Source organism: Babylonia areolata, chromosome 25 (assembly GCF_041734735.1).
Source record: "Babylonia areolata isolate BAREFJ2019XMU chromosome 25, ASM4173473v1, whole genome shotgun sequence".
In the NCBI taxonomy this organism is placed as follows: Eukaryota; Metazoa; Mollusca; class Gastropoda; order Neogastropoda; family Buccinidae; genus Babylonia; species Babylonia areolata.
Genome location: NC_134900.1, coordinates 6,985,116 through 7,009,345, shown reverse-complemented (window position 1 = coordinate 7,009,345; position 24,230 = coordinate 6,985,116). Strand labels below are relative to the sequence as shown.

General features: G+C 41.6%; 1 protein-coding gene across 4 annotated transcripts in view; it reads left to right on the top strand.

The window, feature by feature from the left end:
• LOC143299353 (hepatocyte growth factor receptor-like) overlaps positions 1–24,230 on the top strand; it is a 60,483-nt gene that overhangs the window by 16,299 nt on the left and 19,954 nt on the right. For all 4 annotated transcript variants that reach the window (XM_076612490.1, XM_076612488.1, XM_076612491.1 and 1 more), the window contains exons 4-9: positions 3,991–4,140; positions 6,618–6,767; positions 8,651–8,778; positions 9,222–9,363; positions 13,268–13,413; positions 21,423–21,632. In XM_076612490.1, coding sequence (XP_076468605.1) covers positions 3,991–4,140; positions 6,618–6,767; positions 8,651–8,778; positions 9,222–9,363; positions 13,268–13,413; positions 21,423–21,632 — 926 coding nt within the window. The remainder of the gene's footprint in view (positions 1–3,990; positions 4,141–6,617; positions 6,768–8,650; positions 8,779–9,221; positions 9,364–13,267; positions 13,414–21,422; positions 21,633–24,230) is intronic.

Below are 24,230 nucleotides of genomic sequence, written 5' to 3'. Positions count from 1 at the left end.
TTTATGTATTTTTTGCATCACCACAGTAAAGCAACGAGCTGAACTCTTCTGTGTCTCTGTGTTTGTGTTGTCGGGACGTTAGCTAGTCTGGGAAGGGGTGGGGGTTCATGGGCAACCCCTTACGGGTTGTGACAATGGTGGAGATGCGGGGTAACTGATAGGTTAGTTAGGAAGGTAAGGTGGGGAGGGTGTCTTTGTCCTGTTTGTCCCATCATTTGGTTCGTTGAAAACACTTCATATTTGGTTGTGGTGCCGTAAAGATTGTGTTTGGACAAGATAGACTGGGTGTTTGTAACTCACTTGTTGTTGCTGAAGGTCGTGGTGTCCGCAGACTATTTTACGTAGGAAGAGTAGTCACTGTCGTGTGGCGGAAGTGTATTCAGACTGTATCCCTTGAAGAAACGTGGCACTATGTTGACACGGAGGCAAGCCGCTAACGCTGCCACACCAGGGCATAAGACACCAGCACCCAAACGGGATGATACGAGCCGTTCTCCAGGGACCCTTGAGAAAACAGAATTGTCTGGTTGGGTCAAAGAGCAGTTAGGCAAACAGCTTCATGGCTCGCCAGGTTCAGCAGGTAAGGGTGAGGCCAAGTCAGAGACTGCTTCCGCTCAAGACCCTTATTTTAAGTTCCGGACCTTGGGCTCTGATCTAGGACTATCTGGTGAGGCTTTGGCTCGGTTCGTGATAGATGCTATCAAAGAAGAGAAAGAGGAGGCTAGACGAATCAGAGAAGAAGAGAAAGAGGAGGCTAGGCGCCTCAGAGAAGAAGAGAAAGAGGAGGCTAGGCAAATCAGAGAGGAAAGGCGTATCCAAGAAGATAGGGAGGAGGCTAGACGTGCAAGGGAGGAAGACAGGTTGTTCAGAGAGAGACGGTTGGAAGAGGAGAGGCAGAGGTTTGAGAGGAAGCTCGAGCTTAAGCAAGAAGAGATAGAGGCCAGGTCGGTACAGCAGCTCACCCTCACACCCTTCGACGGGAAGGACGACCTGGACTCGTTCTTAAGCCATTTTGAGAGGGTAGCTCTCCTTAACAGATGGAAACGCGAGTCTTGGGCAGCCCGTCTAGTTACCTTGCTTCAAGGCCGAGCTAGAGATGCCTGTCTACGACTCTCTGAAACTGAAATTAGGGATTACGATTCGCTGAAGGCCGCACTGTTGCGCGTCTTCCTGTTGGATGCTGACTCATACAGGAAGAAGTTTCGTTCCATGCGGAAGCAGGCCGAGGAAACTTTTGAGCAGTTCCTTGATCGCCTTAAGACGTGCCTATCTCGTTGGTGCACTGCGAGTGGACGGGACGAAAATCAAGTGGAGGACATCAAGGATCTCTTCCTCCAAGAGCAGTTCTTTGCAATCTTGACTCCCGAATTGGTTACGGAAATTCGCAAAGAAGAACCACGTAGAGTAGAAAATGTGGCCCGTATCGCAACGAAGGTCGCTCGTGCTAGGAAGGCAGGGCGTTCAGCCGAAGCAGATTTCAGGGCCTCCAAGAGGATGGAAAGAGAACAGGACATAGTTTCCAGGCCAGTTCAGGCCAATGAGAACCTTTCCAATCAATCTGGCACCGGACAGCCAGGGGCTCAGGGAACCCACAACCCCAAGCCACCAACCTGTTTCAGGTGTGGCAACATCGGACACTTCGCTCGGGAGTGTAATCCTCCTAAGCGAGTTTCTATGGTAGTCACTCGCTTGCCTTCAAAGGAAAAATATCTTCCTCCACCCCCTACACTGTGCGTCCCTTGCGCTTCACAAACATACTCCCCCCGTTGTGAGGTCGTAGTCAATGGAGAGACTGTCCGAGGTTTGCGCGACACTGGGGCTCACATGATTGTCGTGGCCCGTCACCTGGTTCCTCCCAGTTCGTTCACGGGATCTACTGTCCGAGTCATCTTGGCAGAATCCAGATGTTCATCTTTGCTGCCGATAGCTTTGGTGAATCTGCAGTCGCCTTTCGTTTGCGGCAGGTTTCATGTGGCCGTAATGGAGGCACCAGTTGAGGACGTCCTTATTGGGAACACGGCATGGAATGCTGATGGCACGTCCGTGGACGTTCCCGTCTACGCTGACTCCAAGATCGTGGGTACTGTGAGGAGTAGAGCCCAGCCCAAGCGTAGTTCCAAGTCTGTCCTTCCACTTCCCCCAGATAGTGTAGATGGTCACATGACTCGAGAGGAGCTCATAAAGCAGCAGGATCAAGACCCAGACCTGCTGAAAGCAAGAGAGTCAGCCAAAAGTAAACTGGTTCAGAAGGCAGGGTCTGGAGAAGTAACTTACCGCCGTAAACGGGGTGTGCTCTTCCGATGTTTCAGGAACCACTGTGGAGAAGTCACACAAGTTTGCGTTCCAAAGACTCTGCGAACTTCCGTGTTGAGTCTAGGTCATGACGCCGCCATGTCTGGGCATCTCGGCATGCAACGTACTCGGGACAGAGTTTTTCCCCATTTTTATTGGCCCGGCATGTGTGCCGACATCAGGCGTTATGTCCAGTCATGCGAGAGGTGCCAGAAGGCAGTCGCTACACGAAGAGTCCCCAGAGTCCCTTTTGGGGGGATGCCTAGAGAGCTTGTAAAGGGCGGCAAGGTGTTGCTCCGTCCCAACATGCAGAACAAGCTAGAGATTATAAAACGTGCACACCGCTAAAAAGTAAAGTCTGTATTTGGCCTTTTCATTTTTGCTTTGTTTGCCACGTGTACATATTCAAGTTTTAGAAAATGTGGGGGGGGTACTATCTAAACAGTTTCTACAATTTCTTTTCTTGTCCTTTTCCTCTTATTTTCAAAATGTGTATGACCTGATTGATGGAATTGTTGTGCTGGGTACACGTTGAGACAAGTTCCTTTCTGTTGAACATGTGTGTGTGTGTTTCTGGCCACAGGCGAACTATTTTTAGAATGGGGAAATTCGGGGAAAATCTGTCACTGGGGTTGGTTGAACGTTTTTGTGTGTACTCGCCGCGACATGTGGTCAAGGGTTCAAACCATGTGGTTTGAATTTAAGAAGGGGGGTATTGTCACGGCTCGTGGGCGATCTGCGTGCATGCCTGTCTACATTTTTTTCCCCTTCTCTTTTCCCCCTTTCTCTCTCCCTTCTTTCCCCCCCCCCCCCCCCTCTCTCTCTCCCTTCTCCTCCTCTCTCCCCCTTCTTCTCCTCTTTCTCCCTTCTCCCCCCTCTTTCCATCCCTCTCCTTCACCTCCCTCTCTCCTTCGTGCTTTTGCACGTGTGGCATGTCCCTTCTCCTGAACGGTTTTTTTTTTCGAACTCTGAGCGAGTTCAGGAGTCAATCTGGTTAGGAGAGAGAGATTGCTCTGGGCTGTTGAGGCCAAGCTTCGCAGAGAGACGGGTCGCCGTTCCAGCGTGCGTGCTGTAGGGCGCCGTCGATGAAGTAGTGGGGCGTTTCCCTTTGTCACCCCTTCTTCTGTATTTGTCTGTTTCACTCTGGGCCAGTGACGTGCCTGGTGACAGGTTTTTCCGGTGTTTCTTCCCCTTCGTGCCGCTGCCTTCGACGGGCCCCCAGAACACAAGCCTGGAAACTCCCTCACTCCCGTTCCCACTCCCGCTCCCACTCCATACTTCCATCTACCCCTTTCCCACCTTCCCACTGTCCCTCTTGCCAACCAGCTGTCAGCACGAGTTTTGTACTCTGGCAGCAGGGTTGATCAGTACTGTTGCAGGTTGACTGTAAATGGCATAAATTGTGCGGTGTTTAGACAAAGGTTATTTTTTGGGATTCTAATGTCTTGTTTTGTGGCGGGTATTTATTTATGTATTTTTTGCATCACCACAGTAAAGCAACGAGCTGAACTCTTCTGTGTCTCTGTGTTTGTGTTGTCGGGACGTTAGCTAGTCTGGGAAGGGGTGGGGGTTCATGGGCAACCCCTTACGGGTTGTGACAGTGTGTGTGTGTGTGTGTGTGTGTGTGTGTGTGTGTGTGTGTGTGTGCGTGCGTGCGTACACGCATGTGTGTATGTATGTGTGTGTTTGTGTTGCTAGTTTAACGCCATGCCCTCTCTGGAAGGATTGTCCATAACTCTGGTGGGCTCACAGCATATCAGGCAAGATTCACAGCTGTCCGCACCTCTGGATCTTAGAAGAGATGTGGCTGCCAGTGGTCAACATTTCTATCTTCTGTTGGGAACCGAGGTTGGTATATGTGTGTGTGTGTGTGTGCGCGCGCGCGCGCGCGTGTGTGTGTGTGTGTTTTCGCGTGCCTCAGTGTTCGTTGTTGTTTTCACTGATTAAATTTGGTAGTTGAGTTCGTTGGGCCAACGTTTGAACACCTGACACAGAATGCTGATATCTTTACCATCCATTTACAGTTGATTTGAAAACCCATGTTTAATCAGTATGACATAATGTATTTGAATAATAGTTATCTTGGCAGAATAATTTCGACAGTTGATAGACGTTACTAGACCCTTGTCTGAATTTGAAAAAAAAAGTTGATTGTAAGCGACTGATGTTGACAGTTGATTTTCAGGCCGGTAGGCGTACTGGACGTCTTTCCGAACATCTGTCAAAGTTATCGCAGATGATTTGCAAAGCTGGTACTTTTCTATCCGCCATGATGTCAACATTTCGGACTATAACAAACATTTTCGGATCATGAATTCGGTTTTGGCATCTCTTCTGAAAGCCGTTGTCACTCTTATTAATTATCTAATTGATTCTTGTGGTTGATTGATTTTGATAGTTGATGAAGATTCCGTTCTTCACTGAATCAGTCGGACGTCTTTTCAAGCACCAGAATCATTAGTTAAAGCCAAATGTCGTCGGCAGTTGGCTCAAAGCATTATGAACCACGTTTGAGCATCTATTTGACATTTTAAAATTTTGGACGTTCATGGTCCAGTAAAACCGGCGCGATCGGTTAGTGTCGGGGGTTCAATCTGATGGTCTTGGACTCGAATCAGGGCAGCGGCGCGTGGTGGATTAAGGGTGGGGATAAGTTTTTTCTTCCGATATCCTAAGACAACATTATATGCAGACCTGCTAGTGTCCCTTTCATATGTAACGAAACACAGAAGAATAAATACGCACGTTAGTGGTCTGGTCTTGGTTAACAAGAGAGACTTCAAGACTCACTTGTGATATGCACTTTATCCAATAGAGAATTCATGAGAGAAAAAAGAGAAAAATTCATGAAAAGTGTGTCTCTATTAAATCTGATTAAATTTGGGGACGGTGATGGGCTGGTGGGTGGATGGGAGGGGGAGGTGGGGGGTTGGGGGGTTAACGGAGCGGGATAGAACCAAGCCAAGCATGTTAATTTCGGCAGCAAGAAGACTTGCTCACAGCGCCAAAACATATCTACCTTGTAACAACCAAAATTTTTTTAGGGTGATAAATCAGTTACCGAATTCGAGGTGATAACACCGTTCAAATGATGTTATATTGATGTATATCAATTATTTAAGTTTTTTTTCGCGGCAAAGAAGACGTTGCCATCACTTCAGGCACACCGTAACGTGTTGCCGTTTTCTTCAGATCTGCTGAGATCGGTGTACTCTACCGAAGCTGAGAGATGCCGCCGATTCAGTTTTTAAAATGTTCATTCTAGTTAATTAAATATCCACTTTACAATACTCAAATGCAGTAAACACGTCAACGGCACAGTTAGTATCACTGTATGTGTTCTGTCCAGAAACTGTTTTTCTTTTCTTTTCATTACGAGAAAAAAAAAAAGCAAAACAACAAAAACCGAACAAAGGTGCCTACGTTTAGGCAACAGGAAGAAGCCCAACGCAAAAATTCTGGATCCGGAGCCTCGACGAAATAAACCTTCCATGAACCGGAAACACGGCAAAATCCGGAAGACTTTCAACATATTATTGGTATAACTGTAATGATTTTTTCCGCAATGTTTAATCGAGATTTGGTATTGGCAGACAAAGTATTTCCAGAGAAAATGAATTTGTTAAAGTTTACCGCAACACACAAACAGACACACACAAAGACACACAGACAACGGAACACTGGGTTATTACATAGACACATATTGTTTACACACGTGAGTCAAAAAGTAACCTCTGCACACTCTCCTGATGAGACCATGGTGTTACTGAGTTGTGTCAGTCACTGGGTTATGTGGGATATAAGATCACTTTTGAGAGGAATGGTGTCCTTTGTGATGATGGCGATCTGACCTTATCAAACTATGACCCCTGTCCACTCTCCTCATTCGGGTCATGGGTCACTGGTACACAGTCACGGAGTTAACGGAAAAAACGACCACACACGTTAAAGTGATCCATCAACGTTTTGTGGTTATGATCACTTCAACATACATAGCATTGCACACCCGAAATCGGAATATGGACATCTAAGCACACGTAAAGCCTTTGCGCACACACGAGTAAACGTGCGAGTTGCAGCCCACGAAAGTAAAAAAAAAAAAGGACTTCTCTGTGTGTGTCCATGCAAAAAAATACGTCCTCCAAGGAGATTGTTTCCACTCCTGTTTGTTTGTTGATTTGCAAACCACAAATTGTGGATAAAATTTTGTGAAAATTTGTGAAGTGTCGGCTATTGACCAAAGACTAATTGGAAAATGAACTAGATGAATAACTTAGTCTTTGGCGTAGGTGCCCCTAAGTTATCTACGTGTCTGGTTTTGACAGCTGATCCGGAGGCCGCTGGACCCCTGTTTGGACATCACTGACTGCGCAGTGTGCAAATACACGAAGGGGTGTGGATGGTGCATTCAGGAATCTCGCTGTCGCTTTGAGGCCCAGTGTCACACTGAACGTTGTCCGCCTCAAGTTAAAAAGGTATGTGCGTGATTTCATTTTTCCCCATACTGTTAAAGTCATAACAACGAAACATACATGAAGTGTGTGTGTGTGTGTGTGTGTGTGTGTGTGTGTGTGTGTGTGTGTGTGTGTGTGTGTGTGTATTTGAGTCCAAATATCGGTGTCAACACATTGCATTTGACGTGTTTTATTCCGTTGGAGAACTGTTGCCAGGATCCACAAAGGGCAAATATTTGTTGTTATTTAGCTGTCGGGTGTAGAACGGAACCTCTTATGGGATTACAGTTTGAAGAAGCAGTTCTGGTTGTACGCCTTCCCTGTGTGTGTGTGTGTGTGTGTGTGTGTGTGTGTGTGTGTGTGTGTGTGTGGACATATGGACAATTAAAAAAGAGTGACAGTCCACTCATTATTGCCTCTCGGGCCAAAGAACTAATTAATACACATTTCAAATATTACCTCCGTGTTTTCACAGATGGATCAATCAGTAGTAACTCTGAAGTTGGAGCCGCTTTTGTAGTCCCCGAGCTTAACATTAAAAAGAGATTCCACTTAACTAAAGGTTGTTCAATTTTTACTGCTGAATTGTTTGCAGTTCTGATGGCTTTCACCTTTTTTAGTGATATGCCTCTTGTGCCTGCAAAAATCTTTATACTATCTGATTCAAAATCAGCATTGATGGCTTTAAATAATCAATCTTCATCTGAACGAGCAGATATTATGTACGAAATTTTTATTTAATCCACTAGTTAATTATGCGAGGCTCCGACATTTCACTCTTGTGGGTTCCTGGACATTCTAATCTTCGTGGCAACGAAATGGCCGATTTTTGTGCCAAGGAAGCGGCATCGAACAATACAGTTTCAATCAATCACAACATTCCTATTTCTGTTTCTGAAGCCTGTACTATTCTTTCAACATATATCTGGAATTTCAGACAGAGACAGTTCTTAGAAAACTCAAAAAAGAAGCTCTGGTGGGATCTCTCTCTTCCAGCAAGAAAAGCCACTAACCCCTCAGGATCAATTTCCACAAGAAACTTGACACACAGGCAAAGAACTAATGCATGGTTACGCAGATCTTTGAAACCGTCACCACTATGTATTTGTGGTAAGACCCTTGACATCCCACATTTTTTGCTCGAATGTCCAGATACACATTTACATTTCAAACCCCTTCATGATATGATTACATCCTTTAATCTTCCATTCGCCATGTCCAGTGTTTTTCACCCTAGCAAAGAAAATGGTTGGTCTCTGACAAAAACCGCAGTTGACCTAATTAAAGGCCATCCAATTGGTCGGTTTTTCTAATTTGTTTCATCCCCCTTCTGCTGCAGAGGTTCCCCTCTGTTTTATTTAATCCAAAGTAGTGTTTCGTTTTGGGTGATAGCGTCAGATTTACTTGTAGAGCAAAGTTCCCATTATTCTAATTAGTGGAACTGTTCGACCCTAACATGTAATATGTCGTCTTGATTACATTACGAAACCTTAATTTGATGAGAAAGAGTGAGAGACATTGTGAGTGTGAGTGTGTGTGTGTGAGTGAGTGGGCAGGGGAATGAGGTGGGGGAATTATAATGGGCGTTTGTGTGCATGCATGGATGTATGTAGGGAGAGGGTGGGGGAGACACGTATGTGAGTATGTGTGTGCGTTAGAATATTTTTTGGAGATAATGGTATTAATGAAATTTGGTAACTTGATTTGTTAAATATGTTTTTATTTTATTTTATTTTTTATTAATTTTTTTTTAATACCTTCCCTCAAATCAGAATTTCCTTGTGTTGCTCAGTTAATATTTTATTCAAATGGTTGCGAAAATGTCAGTACAACAAAGTTAATCTGACAGTAAATGGTTTCAGTCAGTCAGTGTGTGTGTGTGTGTGTGTGTGTGTGTGTGACAGATAAAACCCTCTTCAGGGCCTGTGACAGGGGGCACAACTATGACATTGACAGTGAACACCAACAACGAGAACAAGATCCTGATTTGCCAGCAGCCCTGTCCTGTGGTGAAAACGGACGAGAATGGACCGTAAGTGCCTGAATCATGTCATTTTGCTTGTGATTTTGATGGGTCACGTTAAGCGGTGGTTTGCTGTGATGTGGTGGCATATTGACGGAGTGAGAGGTGGCAGTGGTTTGTTTTACGTCAGTGTTGTTTGGTGGGCACTTCAGTTCTGTTGTCATTTATATTTTATTGTGTTCTTTGCAGCATTTCACAGGTACGGTATTTTCATAGCACAAGAGAAAGTTCCTTTCATGCGGCAACAGAACGAAGATAATTGTTATGTTTTCTTGTTTGTATTACTAATTAGACGTACATGTATATCGCAATAATCATGCCTTGCATAAACTAAAGCGGCCCATATGAACTGTTTGTATGCATGGGGAAGAACAGCGAGGTGACAAGAGTTAAGTGTTGATGCTACAACAGTTTCATTTTTTATGGATTGCTTCGTGTTTTTCCCCCAACAGATATTTTGATGTGAAATGCCGAGTTCCTGAGAGTGCCATCGGCCCCCAAAAAAGGTGTGATGTGACGATCACGTTCCCAGCCACAGACCAAGACATATCCAGGAATATCACTGTCACGGCTCCCGTCCCGTTTGTCTACACGGTGAGACCTGTGTACAGGCCTGTACACACACACATTGTCTACTCGGTACAACTCGTGTACTGGACTCGACACACGCAGCTGTCCTTTTGTCTATGCGGTACATCTGTACTGGACTTCACAAACACACACACACACACACACACACACACACACACACCTCTGCCCTTGTCCGAGGTACCGCGTCTGTAAGATAAGACAAGCACAACTTTAGTATCTCATGTATACGTTTTTCATAATGAAGGCATTTCACATATTGGCTTTATGAAAGTATTTCACATATTCGCTTTAAAGCATTGTAAATTTTTATTATTACTTTGTAATTATAAATATAAATATGTTGAAAGACATGAGTGTTAACATTGCAAATGTCGCATTGCACTTTCATCCTGCACATTGCAAATTCGCACTGCACATTGTCATATATTTTCGTCTAAATAGATTCTTTTCAAAACTTATTAAACAAAACACAACTAATTTAAAGTATTATCACTTTCACACGTAGTCACATGGAAGCACACATACGCGTGCGAACACACACGCAAGTACATGGTTCTCAAGAATTTAGATGTGAATTGAGTGTGGAATAAAGTCTTCCGAACTCTGGATTTCACTTTAAAAGTTCTGTAGCATCGTCCTGATTGTATCAGCTCATAGTACTTTGCTAAAATGTGGGTGTTGCCAGCTGATATCTGCCTGACTTTCTGAATCATTCGCCTCTCATATAGCTCTTGCATACTTGCTTGTTTCTTTCCCACAACTTTACTGCACACATTCATTCGAAACTCGCTTACTCGTGGTGGAGTGATGGCCTAAAGGTAAAGCGTCCGCCACCTTGAGTGGTGGTCTGGACGCTAGTCATTCGGATGAGACGATAAACCGAAGTCCAGTGTGCAGCATACCTTTAGCGCACGTAGAAGAACCCACGGCAACAAAAGGGTTGTCCCTGGAAAAATTATGTAGAAAAATCCACTTCCATAGGAAAAAAACATATAAACAACAACTGCAGGTACAGTATGGCTTGGTACGCTGTCACTTGGTTCAGTATGGCTTGCATGGTACACTATCGCTTGGTACAGTATTGCATGCTGCACACAGGACCTTGGCTTATCGTCTCATCCGAATGACTAGCGTCCAAACCACCACTTGAGGTCTAGTGGAGGGGGAGAAAATATTGGCAACTGTGCCGGGATTCGAACCAGTGCGCTCAGATTCTCTTCCAAGGTGGACACGTTACCTCTAGGCCATCACTCCACTGAACTAAATGCACTGAAAAATGTTATCCTAATGGGATTTCCAGAAAAGTGTTCTGAGCTACCAGATTCAGTGAAACCATACTGGTCCTTCAGAGATGAACTCGCACACACCGATGGTCTGATATTTAGAGGTTTCAGACTTGTCGTTCCAAAATGACTTCAGGCAGAAATGCTTCAGAGTTCATGCATCACATCTTGGAATTGTCAAATGCAAAAACCTTGCAAGAGAATGTATTTTCTGGATAGGGATGTTATCACAGATTGAAGACAAAGTAGCACCATGCAGACTATGTGCTGAGAATGCCAAAGCAAATCCCAAAGAACCGACGATTCCAGTAAACATTCCAGATAGATCATGGGCAAACATCTCAGCTGATATCTTTGAACACCAGAAAACACAATACTTTCTTGTCGCAGACTACTATTCAAAATGGCCTGAAGTCATGAAGCTTGATAACCTCCGCACAAAATGTGTGATAGGCAACATTAAACGTCTGATAGCAAGGTATGACATACCTGATCAATTGATCACAGACAATGGGCCTCAGTTTTCAAGTGCAGAATTTGCGGATTTCATGAAAGAGTATGAAATCAAACACATCACCACAAACCCATACCATGCACAGGCAAATGGTCAGGTCGAAAGAATGGTTCAAACAGTCAAACACCTTCTGGCCAAATTCAAAGGCCCATTCACAGCACTCCTGACATACAGAAACACTGCACTAGACACTGGACAATCACCTGCAGAAACGTTCTTGGGTAGAAAACTCAAATCAACACAACCAACAAGAACTTCTCAAAACCAAGAAATCAAACAGAACTCATAAACAACTTGTTACACAACAACAAAAGCAAAAGGAATACTTTGACAAGAAAACGGGCACAAACTTGTTAGTTTTTAAACCGGTGATCCAGCCATGACGCAGTTTGGTAATCTTATCATGTGTCAAGGACGAACAAAATGTCATGTACGGCAGAAATACGAAAATGCTCAAACCTACTCTTGGTACCAGCACTCAGAGTGATGTCAGACCAATGTCAGATAGTAATGATAAAGGTGACACGAAGAGAGAAAACGGTGGAAAAATGACAAATGCCAGAAAAATGCCAGAGAGAGAAAGGCGATAGAGAGGAAGTGACAGCGAAAAGTGTAAATGAAGGCAGCAGGAATATGAAAGAAGCAAGCAAGAAAGCAGAAAACAGAGTGAAACAGAAAATGGTGACAGACAAAGGAGGAACACCAAGACAATCTATGGACAACGAAAACAGTGACAGTGGTGTGAAAACAAGATATGGACGTGTTGTGAAACCTCCAAGAAAATATGACGATGAGTGAAAAGTGTTGGGACTTATAAAAAAAAAAAAAAATAAACAACTGGACATTTACCCAGTGTTTGCAGTGAACATTCTATTGATGTGTGAGAAATAAACAGGGACTGTTGAACTTTAACATTTAAGATAATTTGATGTGTTTTGTCAGATTAAGCCTTTATGAGAAACAAAGGGAACACTGAGTGAAATAGAACTTCATTTATATACAAATACTACCCCCCAAAAATTGCAGAAGAAAGACCATTACACTGTATCAGTGAATATTTAGTGGGTTTTCTTTGTTTTAAAGTATTTTGTTTAAAAAATGATTAATTTATTGTGTTAAATGCTATGATTGTATGTTAACAGCAAAAATAAGACATCTGTTGTTGTATTAGAAGAAAGCCTGATATGAATTTAGATATTTGAAAAAAATTGAATTTCTGAGACAAAGTTCCAAATATACAGAAATGAAACATTTAATTAGGTATATATGTTAAGACAGCCCACTCAGATAAGGTCAGAAAGTTGTTGGTACAATATGTTGTTTATTTTAATGTGATTGGATTGATTTCATGTGTCACGCTAAGGAACACTGAAAGTATTATCAATGTTTATTTTGTTTGGGGAAAAAAGGAGGATGTCATGTTTTACACCTATTAACGGGAAACAACCCAGGACAATAAGAATGTATGAGGGGTCGGGGTGATGGCCCTTGGAGGGAGAAAGATGGCGAAGGAAAAAAAAAGTTGACACTAAAACTCCAAACAAACTTCATGTTGCTGTTGAATACATGGTCTACACAACCCTCTCACTGAAGACATATCACACTTGACCTTTTTGTCTACACATTACAGCCTCTGTGCAGGCCTTTACATACAGCGCTCATTTGTCGTCACTTTGTGTATCCTGTATAGACCATTATGGTTCCTTTTACTTACTTTCCTTTGCTATATTACCGTAGAATCTAATGTTGAGATTTGTGATGATTTGTGTAATACTAAAATGATAATAACAACGCTGATGATAGTGATTATACTATTGATAATAGTACACAACAACGTTCAACACACTGGACAGAACAAGCGCAACACTGCACCACTTAGCAGAGAACGACAATGGGCAGCGCAACACCACATAACGCTGCAAAACATTCGATTATAATGTCTAGCATGGACGTTCACATAGTGCATGATATGCCATCCCTACCTACGCTGATGTGGATTCAAAACAACAAAACAACGAATCAACCCTAGTTATCCTACACGCATACTGATGCAGAATTTTCAACACTGAAACAGGTGTGAATTCACCCGCATCGACCAATGTGATTCCAGACACCCGAAGTGTACGATTTCACCCCTGTCCGAATGCTTTGGCAAGAGCGAGGTGTACTGTCATTCCGTGGGAGGCAGCTGGACTCCGGTTCTGATGTCACAGTGTCTGGAGATGACGTAAAAATATGTGACGTCATCAGCAGAAAGTAAGTTCCACTCTGCGCGCGTGTGTGTTTGTATGCGTGTGTATGTATGTGTGGCATCGTAAGAACACACACACACACACACACAGAGTTACACAGTCTTTCCTTTCTATCAGACGTACCTCACCTTTTCTTATGTAGGCCGATGTATGCTTCACGCAAAGTAGGCATATCTTCCAAAAGTTAACGGCTTCACTGGTTCATAGCTGATTCCTTTTTATAGACGCACTATTTTGGTGGTTACCTAATGTTTGACAACAGGTGAACGTTGCCAAATGTTGACAACAGAAATGAGACACAATACACTGAAGCTTTCTGCACACGCTACAAGTAAATCATAATGATAATGAGAAGTCAGATTGACGCTCACACCTTATAGGCAAGGAGCTCGTAGGGTTTGCAATAAGAATTTACACATGCATACATAAACACACAGACGTCAAGTACACCATGCACGAACAAGCATGTGCATATATACCTACAGACACGCAAACAAACACACGCACACACACGACCACCAGACGTTCAAGAAGCACATCGGTGCTGGTCCTGGCGGAATTGCAATCAAATTACTCCATTCGGCTCTTAAGTTGCATACCTGTTCCGGCAAACGTGACGAACTAAATATTCTTAACTTAAAAACTTAAAAGAGACTGGCATTTCGGTGGCTGAAGATCTAACTGCGACAAATTATAAACTACTTCCCAGAGCAAAGCATCATTCTGCTGTACTGGCAGCGTGGTCCTCCAACGGCAAAATTCTAACAAAAATTTAAAAAAAACCGGCAAAACTGTGAAACTGGATTCACTTGCAGATGCTGATGAAACACTTAACAGAGCAATGACGGGATGAACATTACTAGTAAGTGATGTAATGCACGCATGGATGTGTAGGCCTATGTGTGTACACGCGCGCGTGTTGGTGTATCTGTACATGTGTGTATTAGTCTTCAGTTTAACGTCTTCCACTTCAAGTGATATTAGACGGAGTGATATTAGATGGTGGTGGGAACAGTATTGGGCTGAGGGTGAAGAATGGTGTGTGTATGTGTGTGTGCGCGTGTGTGCGCATGTGTGTGTGTGGTGGGGAAAGATATAGAGCATTGAAAAAAATAAAACATTAAAAAGGGAGACATAGGCATAATATAGAAGGAAACGCTAACATCAAATACATAATGATTTAAGTATGATTGTACCATAAATCTTTTTGTGTCTAAAACGACACAATTATAATGAGGCTTTGTTCTGACATGGAGAAAGTTAGCTGAGAGAAATGTTTGAAACCAGATGTAGTTTTACTTTAGTTTGTGCTAATCTCCATAGTGCTAGTGTTGTCATTAATGGTACTGTGCAAGCTTCCACAGGCTGTAACATGGTTTCAGCAACCTGTTTTTTTGTTATTTTAATTTAAAATTGGACATTAATTACCTGTTGACTGTATGTATGTATGTATGTATGTATATATGTATAGATCATGTGCGTGTATATATGTAGCTATGTGTAATGTGTATGTATATGAAAGTATGCATGTATATGTGTATGTAGTTATATGTGCATGTATGTATATGTGTGTATGTATATGTTTGTGTATGTATGTGCACATGTGTGTGTGTGTGTGTGTGTGTGTGTGTGTGTGTGTGTGTGTGTGAATTGATATGCGAGTAAAATTATATATATGTATATATATATATATATATATATATATATATATATATATATATATGTGTGTGTGTGTGTGTGTGTGTGTGTGTGTGTACCAGCTTATGTAAGTTTACAATGTGACTTTCTCATGTCCATTCAAGGTGATTGGTAGTTTTGAGTCCCCCCCCCCCCCTTTTTTTTTTCTAAATAATAAAATACATAATGATTTAAGTATGATTGTACCATAAATCTTTTTGTGTCTAAAACGACACAATTATAATGAGGCTTTGTTCTGACATGGAGAAACTTAGCTGAGAGAAATGTTTGAAACCAGATGTAGTTTTACTTTAGTTTGTGTTAATCTGCATAGTGCTAGTGTTGTCATTAATGGTACTGTGCAAGCTTCCACAGGCTGTAACATGGTTTCAGCAACATGTTTTTTTTTAATTTTTAATGTTTTTTTTATTTTGTGATTTAGAATTGGACATTAATTACCTGTTGATTGTATGTATGTATATATAGATCATGTGTGTGTATATATATGTAGCTCTGTGTAATGTATATGTATATGAAAATATGCATGTTTATGTGTATGTAGTTATATGTGTGTGTATGCATATGTGTGTATGTATACGTATGTGTATGTATGCGCACATAAGTGTGTGTGTGTGTGCGTGTGTGTGTGAATTGATATGTGAGTAAAATTATATATATATGTGTATATATATATGTGTGTGTATATATACGAGTATATATGTATGTATATATATATATATATATATATATATATATGTGTGTGTGTGTGTGTGTGTGTGTACAGGTTTATGTAAGTTTACAATGTGACTTTCCCATGTCCATTCAAGGTGATTGGTGGTTTTGACCCCCTTTTTAAAAATTTTTTAAAAATTTATTTATTTTATTTTTATTTTTTCTTCTAAAAATGACACAATTATAACGAGGCTTTATTCTGACATGGAGAAAGTTAGCTGAGAGAAATGTTTGAAACCAGATGTAGTTTTACTTTAGTTTGTGTTAATCTGCATAGTGCTAGTGTTGCCATTTAATGGTACTGTGCAAGTTTCCACAGGCTGTAACATGGTTTCAGCAACCTGTTTTTTGGTTTTTGTGATTTAAAATTGGACATCAATTACCTGTTGATTGTATGTATGTATGTAAGTATCATGTGTGTGTATATATGTAGCTATGTGTAATGTCTATGTATATGAAAGTATGCATGTATATGTGTATGTAGTTATATGTGTGTGTATGTATATGTATGTGTATGCATGTGCACATGTGTGTGTGTGTGTGTGTGTGTGTGTGTGTGTGTGTGTGTGAATTGATATGTGAGTAAAAATGTGTGTGTGTGTGTGAATTGATATGTGAGTAAAATTGTAAAATTATATATATGTATGTATGTGTGTGTATATATGTATGTATATGCATATGTGGGTATATATATGTGTATATATGTGTGTATATATGTATGTATATATATATATATATATGTATATATATTATGTATATATATATATATATATATGTGTGTGTGTGTGTGTGTGTGTGTGTGTGTGTGTGTGTGTAGACAGGTTTATGTAAGTTAACAATGTGACTTTCCCATGTCCCCAGTGTGTGGGTGGGTGAATGTATGAGTTGGTATGAATGTGGGTTTGTGAAGAGTTCTTTAGCTAGTTTGATAGTATACGAAGCATTAATCTTGTTACATCGTACAAAAAAAAGAAAAAGAAAAAAGTTCACAATCAATTACTGACTTTGCAGTAGGAGTGCAAAATGCATTGCTATGTCAGTTTCACTCCTTTGGTCACTTCTTGTTTTTATGTCATTATTTATGGGAAATACGTTTCCTTGTAAATATTCATTTTTGCCTTTTCCTTACTCATGTTGTAAACTGTCTTTTTTGATTGATCATTTTACATGTTTTTGTGGTGGTTATTTAAGTTACCTTCTGTTTACAGAGAGGGGGGAGTTTTCAAATAACCCATGCCTACCGACCCTAGTCACATTCATGTTTTCTGTTTTACAGAATTCGATTACATAAATGCCTGTAGATTTGAACATATACCGTGCTAGGGTTGGTTTGTATTTTACAACAGCTTTGGTCAAAACTAAACATTTATCTTTTGTAAACAAGTCAGTCATCTTACAATTCTTCATAATGTCTTTTCTGGAGTACCCACACAGTATAACTCTTTCTGTTTTTTCTCATTTTCTTATTTCAGAATGCAATATAAGCGAGTATAGCAATCTTTTAAAGAAAAACTTTGCTTCTTCTTGTGGCATGAGCCAGCCAAGAAGTAATGACAGTATGTTTAAATGTTTTACTCTGGTCCAACAGTTGCTACTGATTTTGTCTGATGACATAGAAACCAATCCAGGCCCAAACAATAACACGGACCTCAGTATCATGCATGTAAATACCCGCAGTATGAGAAATAAAATTGATTTATTAGAAGCTGAGTATGGTAACTTTGATATTATCACAGTATCTGAAACATGGCTTTCAGATTTAGACAGCAATAGTTCCATCCATATTACAAACTTCCATCCACCTGTTAGATGTGACAGAACAAACGATCCACATGGCGGTGTTGCTATTTATGTGAAAAATAATTTATATTGTAAACCTCGCAATGACCTTCATGTAAACGGTTTAGAAGCTGTATGGGTTGAGACAAAATTAGATCAAATAAGTTTATTAGTTGGATCTTTTTATCGTCCACCTAACTCCAATGCTAATTACTGGAATTTGATCGAAGAAAGCATACGTAGAGCCAATGACACACAAACAAATTCTTGATTCTTGGTGATTTTAATACTGATTTCCTAACAATACCATCACCCCACTTAGAAGATATTTTGAATCGCTACCATATTAAGCAGTTAATAAATGAACCAACGAGGATTACCGAAGTAACAAGTTCATGCTTAGATCTTATACTTACTCAAAGCCCCAGTATGATCAAATCAACGGATGTCCTGCCTGGTATCTGCAGTGACCATAGTGTACCTTATGTGGTTGTCAAGAATACAGTAGTTAGAGAACAGTCATTTAAAAGAACAATTTTTAATTACAATAAGTTAGATACATATAAATTTTGCAATCTCCTACACCAGGTTAATTGGGATGAAGTGACCAATAATAAAACAATTGACGAAAGTGCGGAAACGTTTTCAAATATTATAATGGATAAAGCAAAGCAAAGTATGCCAACGAAGACTATCACTATACGTCCAAATGATGTCCCTTGGATGACAGATGAAATTAGGCTGCTAATAGAGGAACGTAAAATAATTCATAAATTAGCTAAACAAACTAACAAACCAGAAGACTGGCAACAATTTCGGCGTTTTAGGAACTATGTTACATATAGAGAAAAACAAAGACAAATTGAGTATATCACCAATTTAGAAAATAAGATAACAACTTCATCCAATTTTGGAACAAAAGAATGGTGGAAACTTGCTAAGTCATTTTTGAGAAAGAAAGGTGTTGGGTCAGATGAAATTCCCCCTATTATATCTAATGGTATTGTCTATTATAAAAACAAAGATAAAGCTGATGCTTTTAAACAACTTTTTCATTTCACAATCCACTCTTGAAGACAGCGAAAAAGATTTACCTGATATTCCATTCCTCGACTTAGAACTTACAGACATAGCGCTTACTACTTCTGATGTTGAAGGTGTTATTCTAAATCTAAATAAAAATAAAGCGGTAGGGCCAGATCTTGTCCATAACAGATTGTTAATTGCCTCATTGCCAGCCATTCTAGACCCACTAACTAGGATTTTCAACAAAAGCCTTCATGAATCAAAATTTCCTCTGATATGGAAAACAGCACATGTAAATCCTCTGCATAAAAAAGCTTCGAAGGAACTTTGTAGTAATTACCGCCCAATCTCTTTACTTAGCTGTGTTGGTAAAGTCCTTGAGAGATGCATCCATAAGCAAGTTTACAAGTTTTTTTCATCAAATCATATTTTATCTCCTTCCCAGTCAGGTTTTATTCCTGGTGATTCGACAGTAAATCAGTTGCTCTGTATTTATAATGACTTATGCTCATCTTTTGATAATGGAGTCACAACCCAGGCTGTGTACTTTGATATATCTAAAGCTTTTGATCGAGTTTGGCATAAGGGACTTCTTCTGAAGTTAAGAGCGAATGGCATACGAGGCAAATTACTTGACTGGTTTTCCGATTACCTCTCTAACCGTATCCAAGCAGTTGTTATAAAGAGTGATAAGTCTGATTGCAAAGGAATACCCGCAAGTGTTCCTCAAGGCTCTGTACTTGGTCAACTATTATTCCTTATCTATATCAACGATATTGCATACGACATCCATTCAAACATTAAGCTATTTGCAGATGATACAAGTATGTCCTTAGCACTAAACAACCCAAACATCCGTGCACAAACACTCAATTCTGACTTAGAAAAGATAGATTCTTGGGCTAAGCGATGGAAAGTAAAATTTAATGAGGGGAAAACAGAGTTATTAAATTTTTCTCGAACCACTGACACAATTTTACCTCTTACTTTTGGATCACACCATTACAAAGTACAGACACACATCAACATCTAGGCGTCATACTCCAAAACAACTGTATATGGGGGGAACATATTAAAAGTATAATCAATGCTGTAACTATGTTGGTTTCTTGTCTTAAGACGTATAAGTACAAATTAAATAGGAGAGCATTAGAAATCATGTACAAATCATTCATATTACCACATTTTGACTATGCTGATATTGTTTGGGATAATTGCACAGATGCACAATCAGATTCTCTGGAAAATTTACAGCTTGAAGCATTAAGAACCATAACTGGAGCTGTTCGTGGGACAAGCCACCAAAAAATATACCAAGAATCAGGGTTCTGTACACTTAAGGAAAGAAGGAAAAGACACAAACTTGTGCATTATTTCAAGATGATTAACGGTCTATGCCCTAACTACCTAAATGATCTTGTTCCTGGTCTTGTTTCAGACAATAACCCTTACCATAGACGCAGGTCATTGGAACGCACCGTACCAAGATTTCGCACCGAACTCTATCGGAAATCATTCATACCATCTACTACTTATCTCTGGAATTCTCTACCTGATTATGTTAAAACCAGCAATTCCTTAAGCCAGCTTAAACATTACCTGTGTGCTAACGATGCTGTAGTGCCTAGCTGTTATTACTTTGGTAAACGGAAGGAACAAATCATTCACTGTCGACTTCGTCTAGGGATTAGTGACTTAAGAGAAGATATGTTCAACAGACATTTAATAAACGACCCACTTTGTGCTTGTGGCACTGCAAGCAAAACTGCTGAACATTATTTATTATTTTGTCAAGACTTTCATATGGCTCGGGCAAACACAATCTTAAATTTATCTCCAAACTACATTCATGTTAAAACTCTGTTGCATGGAGATCCTGTTCTCCAAAATCATACAAATATATTCATATTTCAAACTGTCCACCAGTTTATCTCCGATTCAAATAGATTTTAGCTTAGAAAGTATTGTGAAGAAAGGGTACAACATGATTCTATTCGTAAAATATATGTTGAATTTATCTGACTGACCAAATATTCAAAGTGAATGGATTGGCCAATGATCTGTTAGAATTTCTCCTCTCCCCTCTGTTCCCCCTCCTCCACCACCTTACCCTCCATTCTTCTAAATTTTCTTCTTCTTCTTCGTGTTTTTCTTCTATTAGGCCAATTACTTTGGTGATAATAAATTTAATCTCATGTTAATATTGATATTAGCATTATTTTACTATATTATGTACTGTTTGTTTATTTGTTTTATTTCATTATTTCATTACTTACTGTTTATGAATGTTATTTGATACAAGTCATAATATGGTTCATCAGCCGTCATGATGAAATTGAAGTGCAACGTTGTGAGCACAGTATAAGCTTTAAGCTTGTTGATGTTCTTTTGTCATTCATTGCATTGTAATCATGTGTATTGTTGAATAATTAAAGATTATTTAAACCAACATCAAACAACTGTAACAACTATTTTACAAATGTCGAATTGGACCATGCAGCAAACCTTCTACAGTTAGCGTTATACAACGTTAATATATAAAATGTTGAATACATTGTTGATCTATTCATGATGCATATTTTCTTGTTATGTAAATGTCTTCTGTTATTTATGTGAAAAATGTAAACGCAAAAATGAATTTTAAAAAGTTAAAAAAAAAAGAAAAAAAAAAGAAGTTAACTTAGCATATGTGGCGACATGTTTGCCCGATGTTAGAATAAGTCAATGATTGCCTGCAACTTCAGAGTCTCCTGAAAATGAGGATCTAAGGGCAATACGTTTTGTCACATGTAATTGCAGCTCGTCCCGGCTTCAGTGCAGATTCACAGCGGAAAGCAGCGATATAGGGGACCCGCGGTGTTACAATCTGACGGTGACCATTGACCGCTATAACCAGACTTGGAACTGGACCGAGGCAGCGTCTGCCCACAACACTAAACCACCAGTCCAGTTTTGCCGCATGCCCAACCCTGAGATCAGCTCCGTGGCTTCCAGCTGGACTTTCCGTGGGTGAGTGTTTTTCGTTGTTTTTTTGTTTTTTTTTAGGGGAGGCGGCTCGTGTGTGGAAACAGATTTGAGTCTGTTTTAACACTGTTTCGGTGTTCGTGTTTATGTCTTCGTTTGTGTGTGCGTGTGTGTGTGTGTCTGTGTGTGTGTGTGTCTGTGTGTGTGCGTGTTAGGTAAACTTTAGCAAAATCATTTTCTCTGGAAATCTTTTTTTCCTTTCCATCATATGCCTCGTGGCTACCACCCCGCTCAGTCAGAGTTCCCCATTGCCCACACACAGCTCGGCACGGGTCTGCCACAGTCTGAGCGTCAGTATTTCTGCAGCAGCGCAGAATCTTTTCTATAGTGTGGACCGATGATCTAAATTTGATGGTGCCCTCCTGTCCACCAGCGCTGAAATTGCGACTTAACGAAGCCATGTGTGGTCGTTTGGTGAACACACACACACACACACACACACACACACAGAGGGGCCCTCAGATATCACTTAAAACGGAAAGACGTTTAAGTGACGGCACAGAGACCGGAGCGTAGGATTTTACTGACTCGCGCATTGCGTCTTTGTGTGTATGCAATTTGACAGTACCCTCTCTGGGATGCTGAGCCATTTTGCGGTCATAATGCGGTATTTGCAGGCATTTTTCCACAGGATCACATTCATCAAGATATTTAACAGAGAGATGGAGACAGACAGAGAAATCTATGCGATGTGTATTGATGATGTTATTTTTAAAAGTTTTTTCTTTCTTGTAGTTTTAAGCCCTGAATATTTGGCATTAAAGTGTCCATTCAGGGAATCACCCGACAAAGCAGCCCATTTTCAGCAAACGGAGGGTATTCATATTTTTCGGAGACAATTTTTTTTTTTAATGAAGTGTTCGGCGACTATTTCAGTAATAAACACTAGGATGATTGTAAGTGGGATGATGAGTGGGTGGTGGATGAAACGGTTAGGTGGATGCGGGTTGACGCTCCATGAAGTCGCAGGTGTGCGTAATGGAGGCTTTGACTAGTCTGAGAACTGTCAGCTGTGTTGGGGATTGTCATGGTTGGGGACTATCACCTGTGTGTGGGACAGTCAGCTGTGTTGGGGACTGTCAACTGTCACCTGTGTGTGGGACTGTCAACTGTATGGGGGACTGTCACCTGTCAACTGTGTGGGGGACTGTCAACTGTCAACTGTGTGGGGGACTGTTAACTGTCACCTGTGTGGGGGACTGTCAACTGTGTGGGGGACTGTCACCTGTCAACTGTGTGGGGGACTGTCAACTGTCACCTGTGTGGGGGACTGTCAACTGTGTGGGGGACTGTCAACTGTGTGTGGGACTGTCACCTGTGTGGGGGACTGTCACCTGTGTTGGGGACTGTCAACTGTCACCTGTGTGGGGGACTGTCAACTGTGTGGGGAACTGTCACCTGTCAACTGTGTGGGGGACTGTCAACTGTGTGTGGGACTGTCAACTGTGTGTGGGACTGTCACCTGTGTGGGGGACTGTCACCTGTGTTGGGTACTGTCAACTGTCAACTGTCACCTGTGTGTGGGACTGTCAACTGTGTGGGGGACTGTCACCTGTCAACTGTGTGGGGGACTGTCAACTGTCAACTGTGTGGGGGACTGTCAACTGTCACCTGTGTGGGGGACTGTCAACTGTGTGGGGGACTGTCACCTGTCAACTGTGTGGGGGACTGTCAACTGTCACCTGTGTGGGGGACTGTCAACTGTGTGGGGGACTGTCAACTGTGTGTGGGACTGTCACCTGTGTTGGGGACTGTCAACTGTCACCTGTGTGGGGGACTGTCAACTGTGTGGGGGACTGTCACCTGTCACCTGTGTGGGGGACTGTCAACTGTGTGGGGGACTGTCAACTGTGTGGGGGACTGTCAACTGTGTGTGGGACTGTCACCTGTGTGGGGGACTGTCAACTGTCAACTGTGTGGGGGACTGTCACCTGTGTGGGGAACTGTCAACTGTGTGAGACTATCACCTGTGTGTGGGACTGTCACCTGTGTGTGGGATTGTCACCTGTGTGTGGGACTGTCACCTGTGTTTGGGACTGTCATCTGTGTGTGGGACTGTCAACTGTGTGTGGTACTGTCACCTGTGTGTGGGACTGTCACCTGTGTGTGGGACTGTCACCTGTGTGGGGAACTGTCAACTGTGTGGGACTGTCACCTGTGTGTGGGACTGTCACCTGTGTTTGGGACTGTCATCTGTGTGTGGGACTGTCACCTGTGTGGAACTATCACCTGTGTGTGGGACTGTCACCTGTGTGTGGGACTGTCACCTGTGTGTGGGACTGTCATCTGTGTGTGGGACTATCACCTGTGTGTGGGACTGTCACCTGTGTGGAGGATTGTCAACTGTGTGTTGGACTGTCACCTGTGTGTGGGACTGTCACCTGTGTTGTGGACTGTCACCTGTGTGTGGGACTATCACCTGTGTGTGGGACTGTCAACTGTGTGTGGGACTGTCACCTGTGTGTGGGACTGTCAACTGTGTTGGGATCTGTCACCTGTGTTGTGGACTGTCACCTGTGTTGTGGACTGTCACCTGTGTGTGGGACTGTCACCTGTGTTGTGGACTGTCACCTGTGTGTGGGA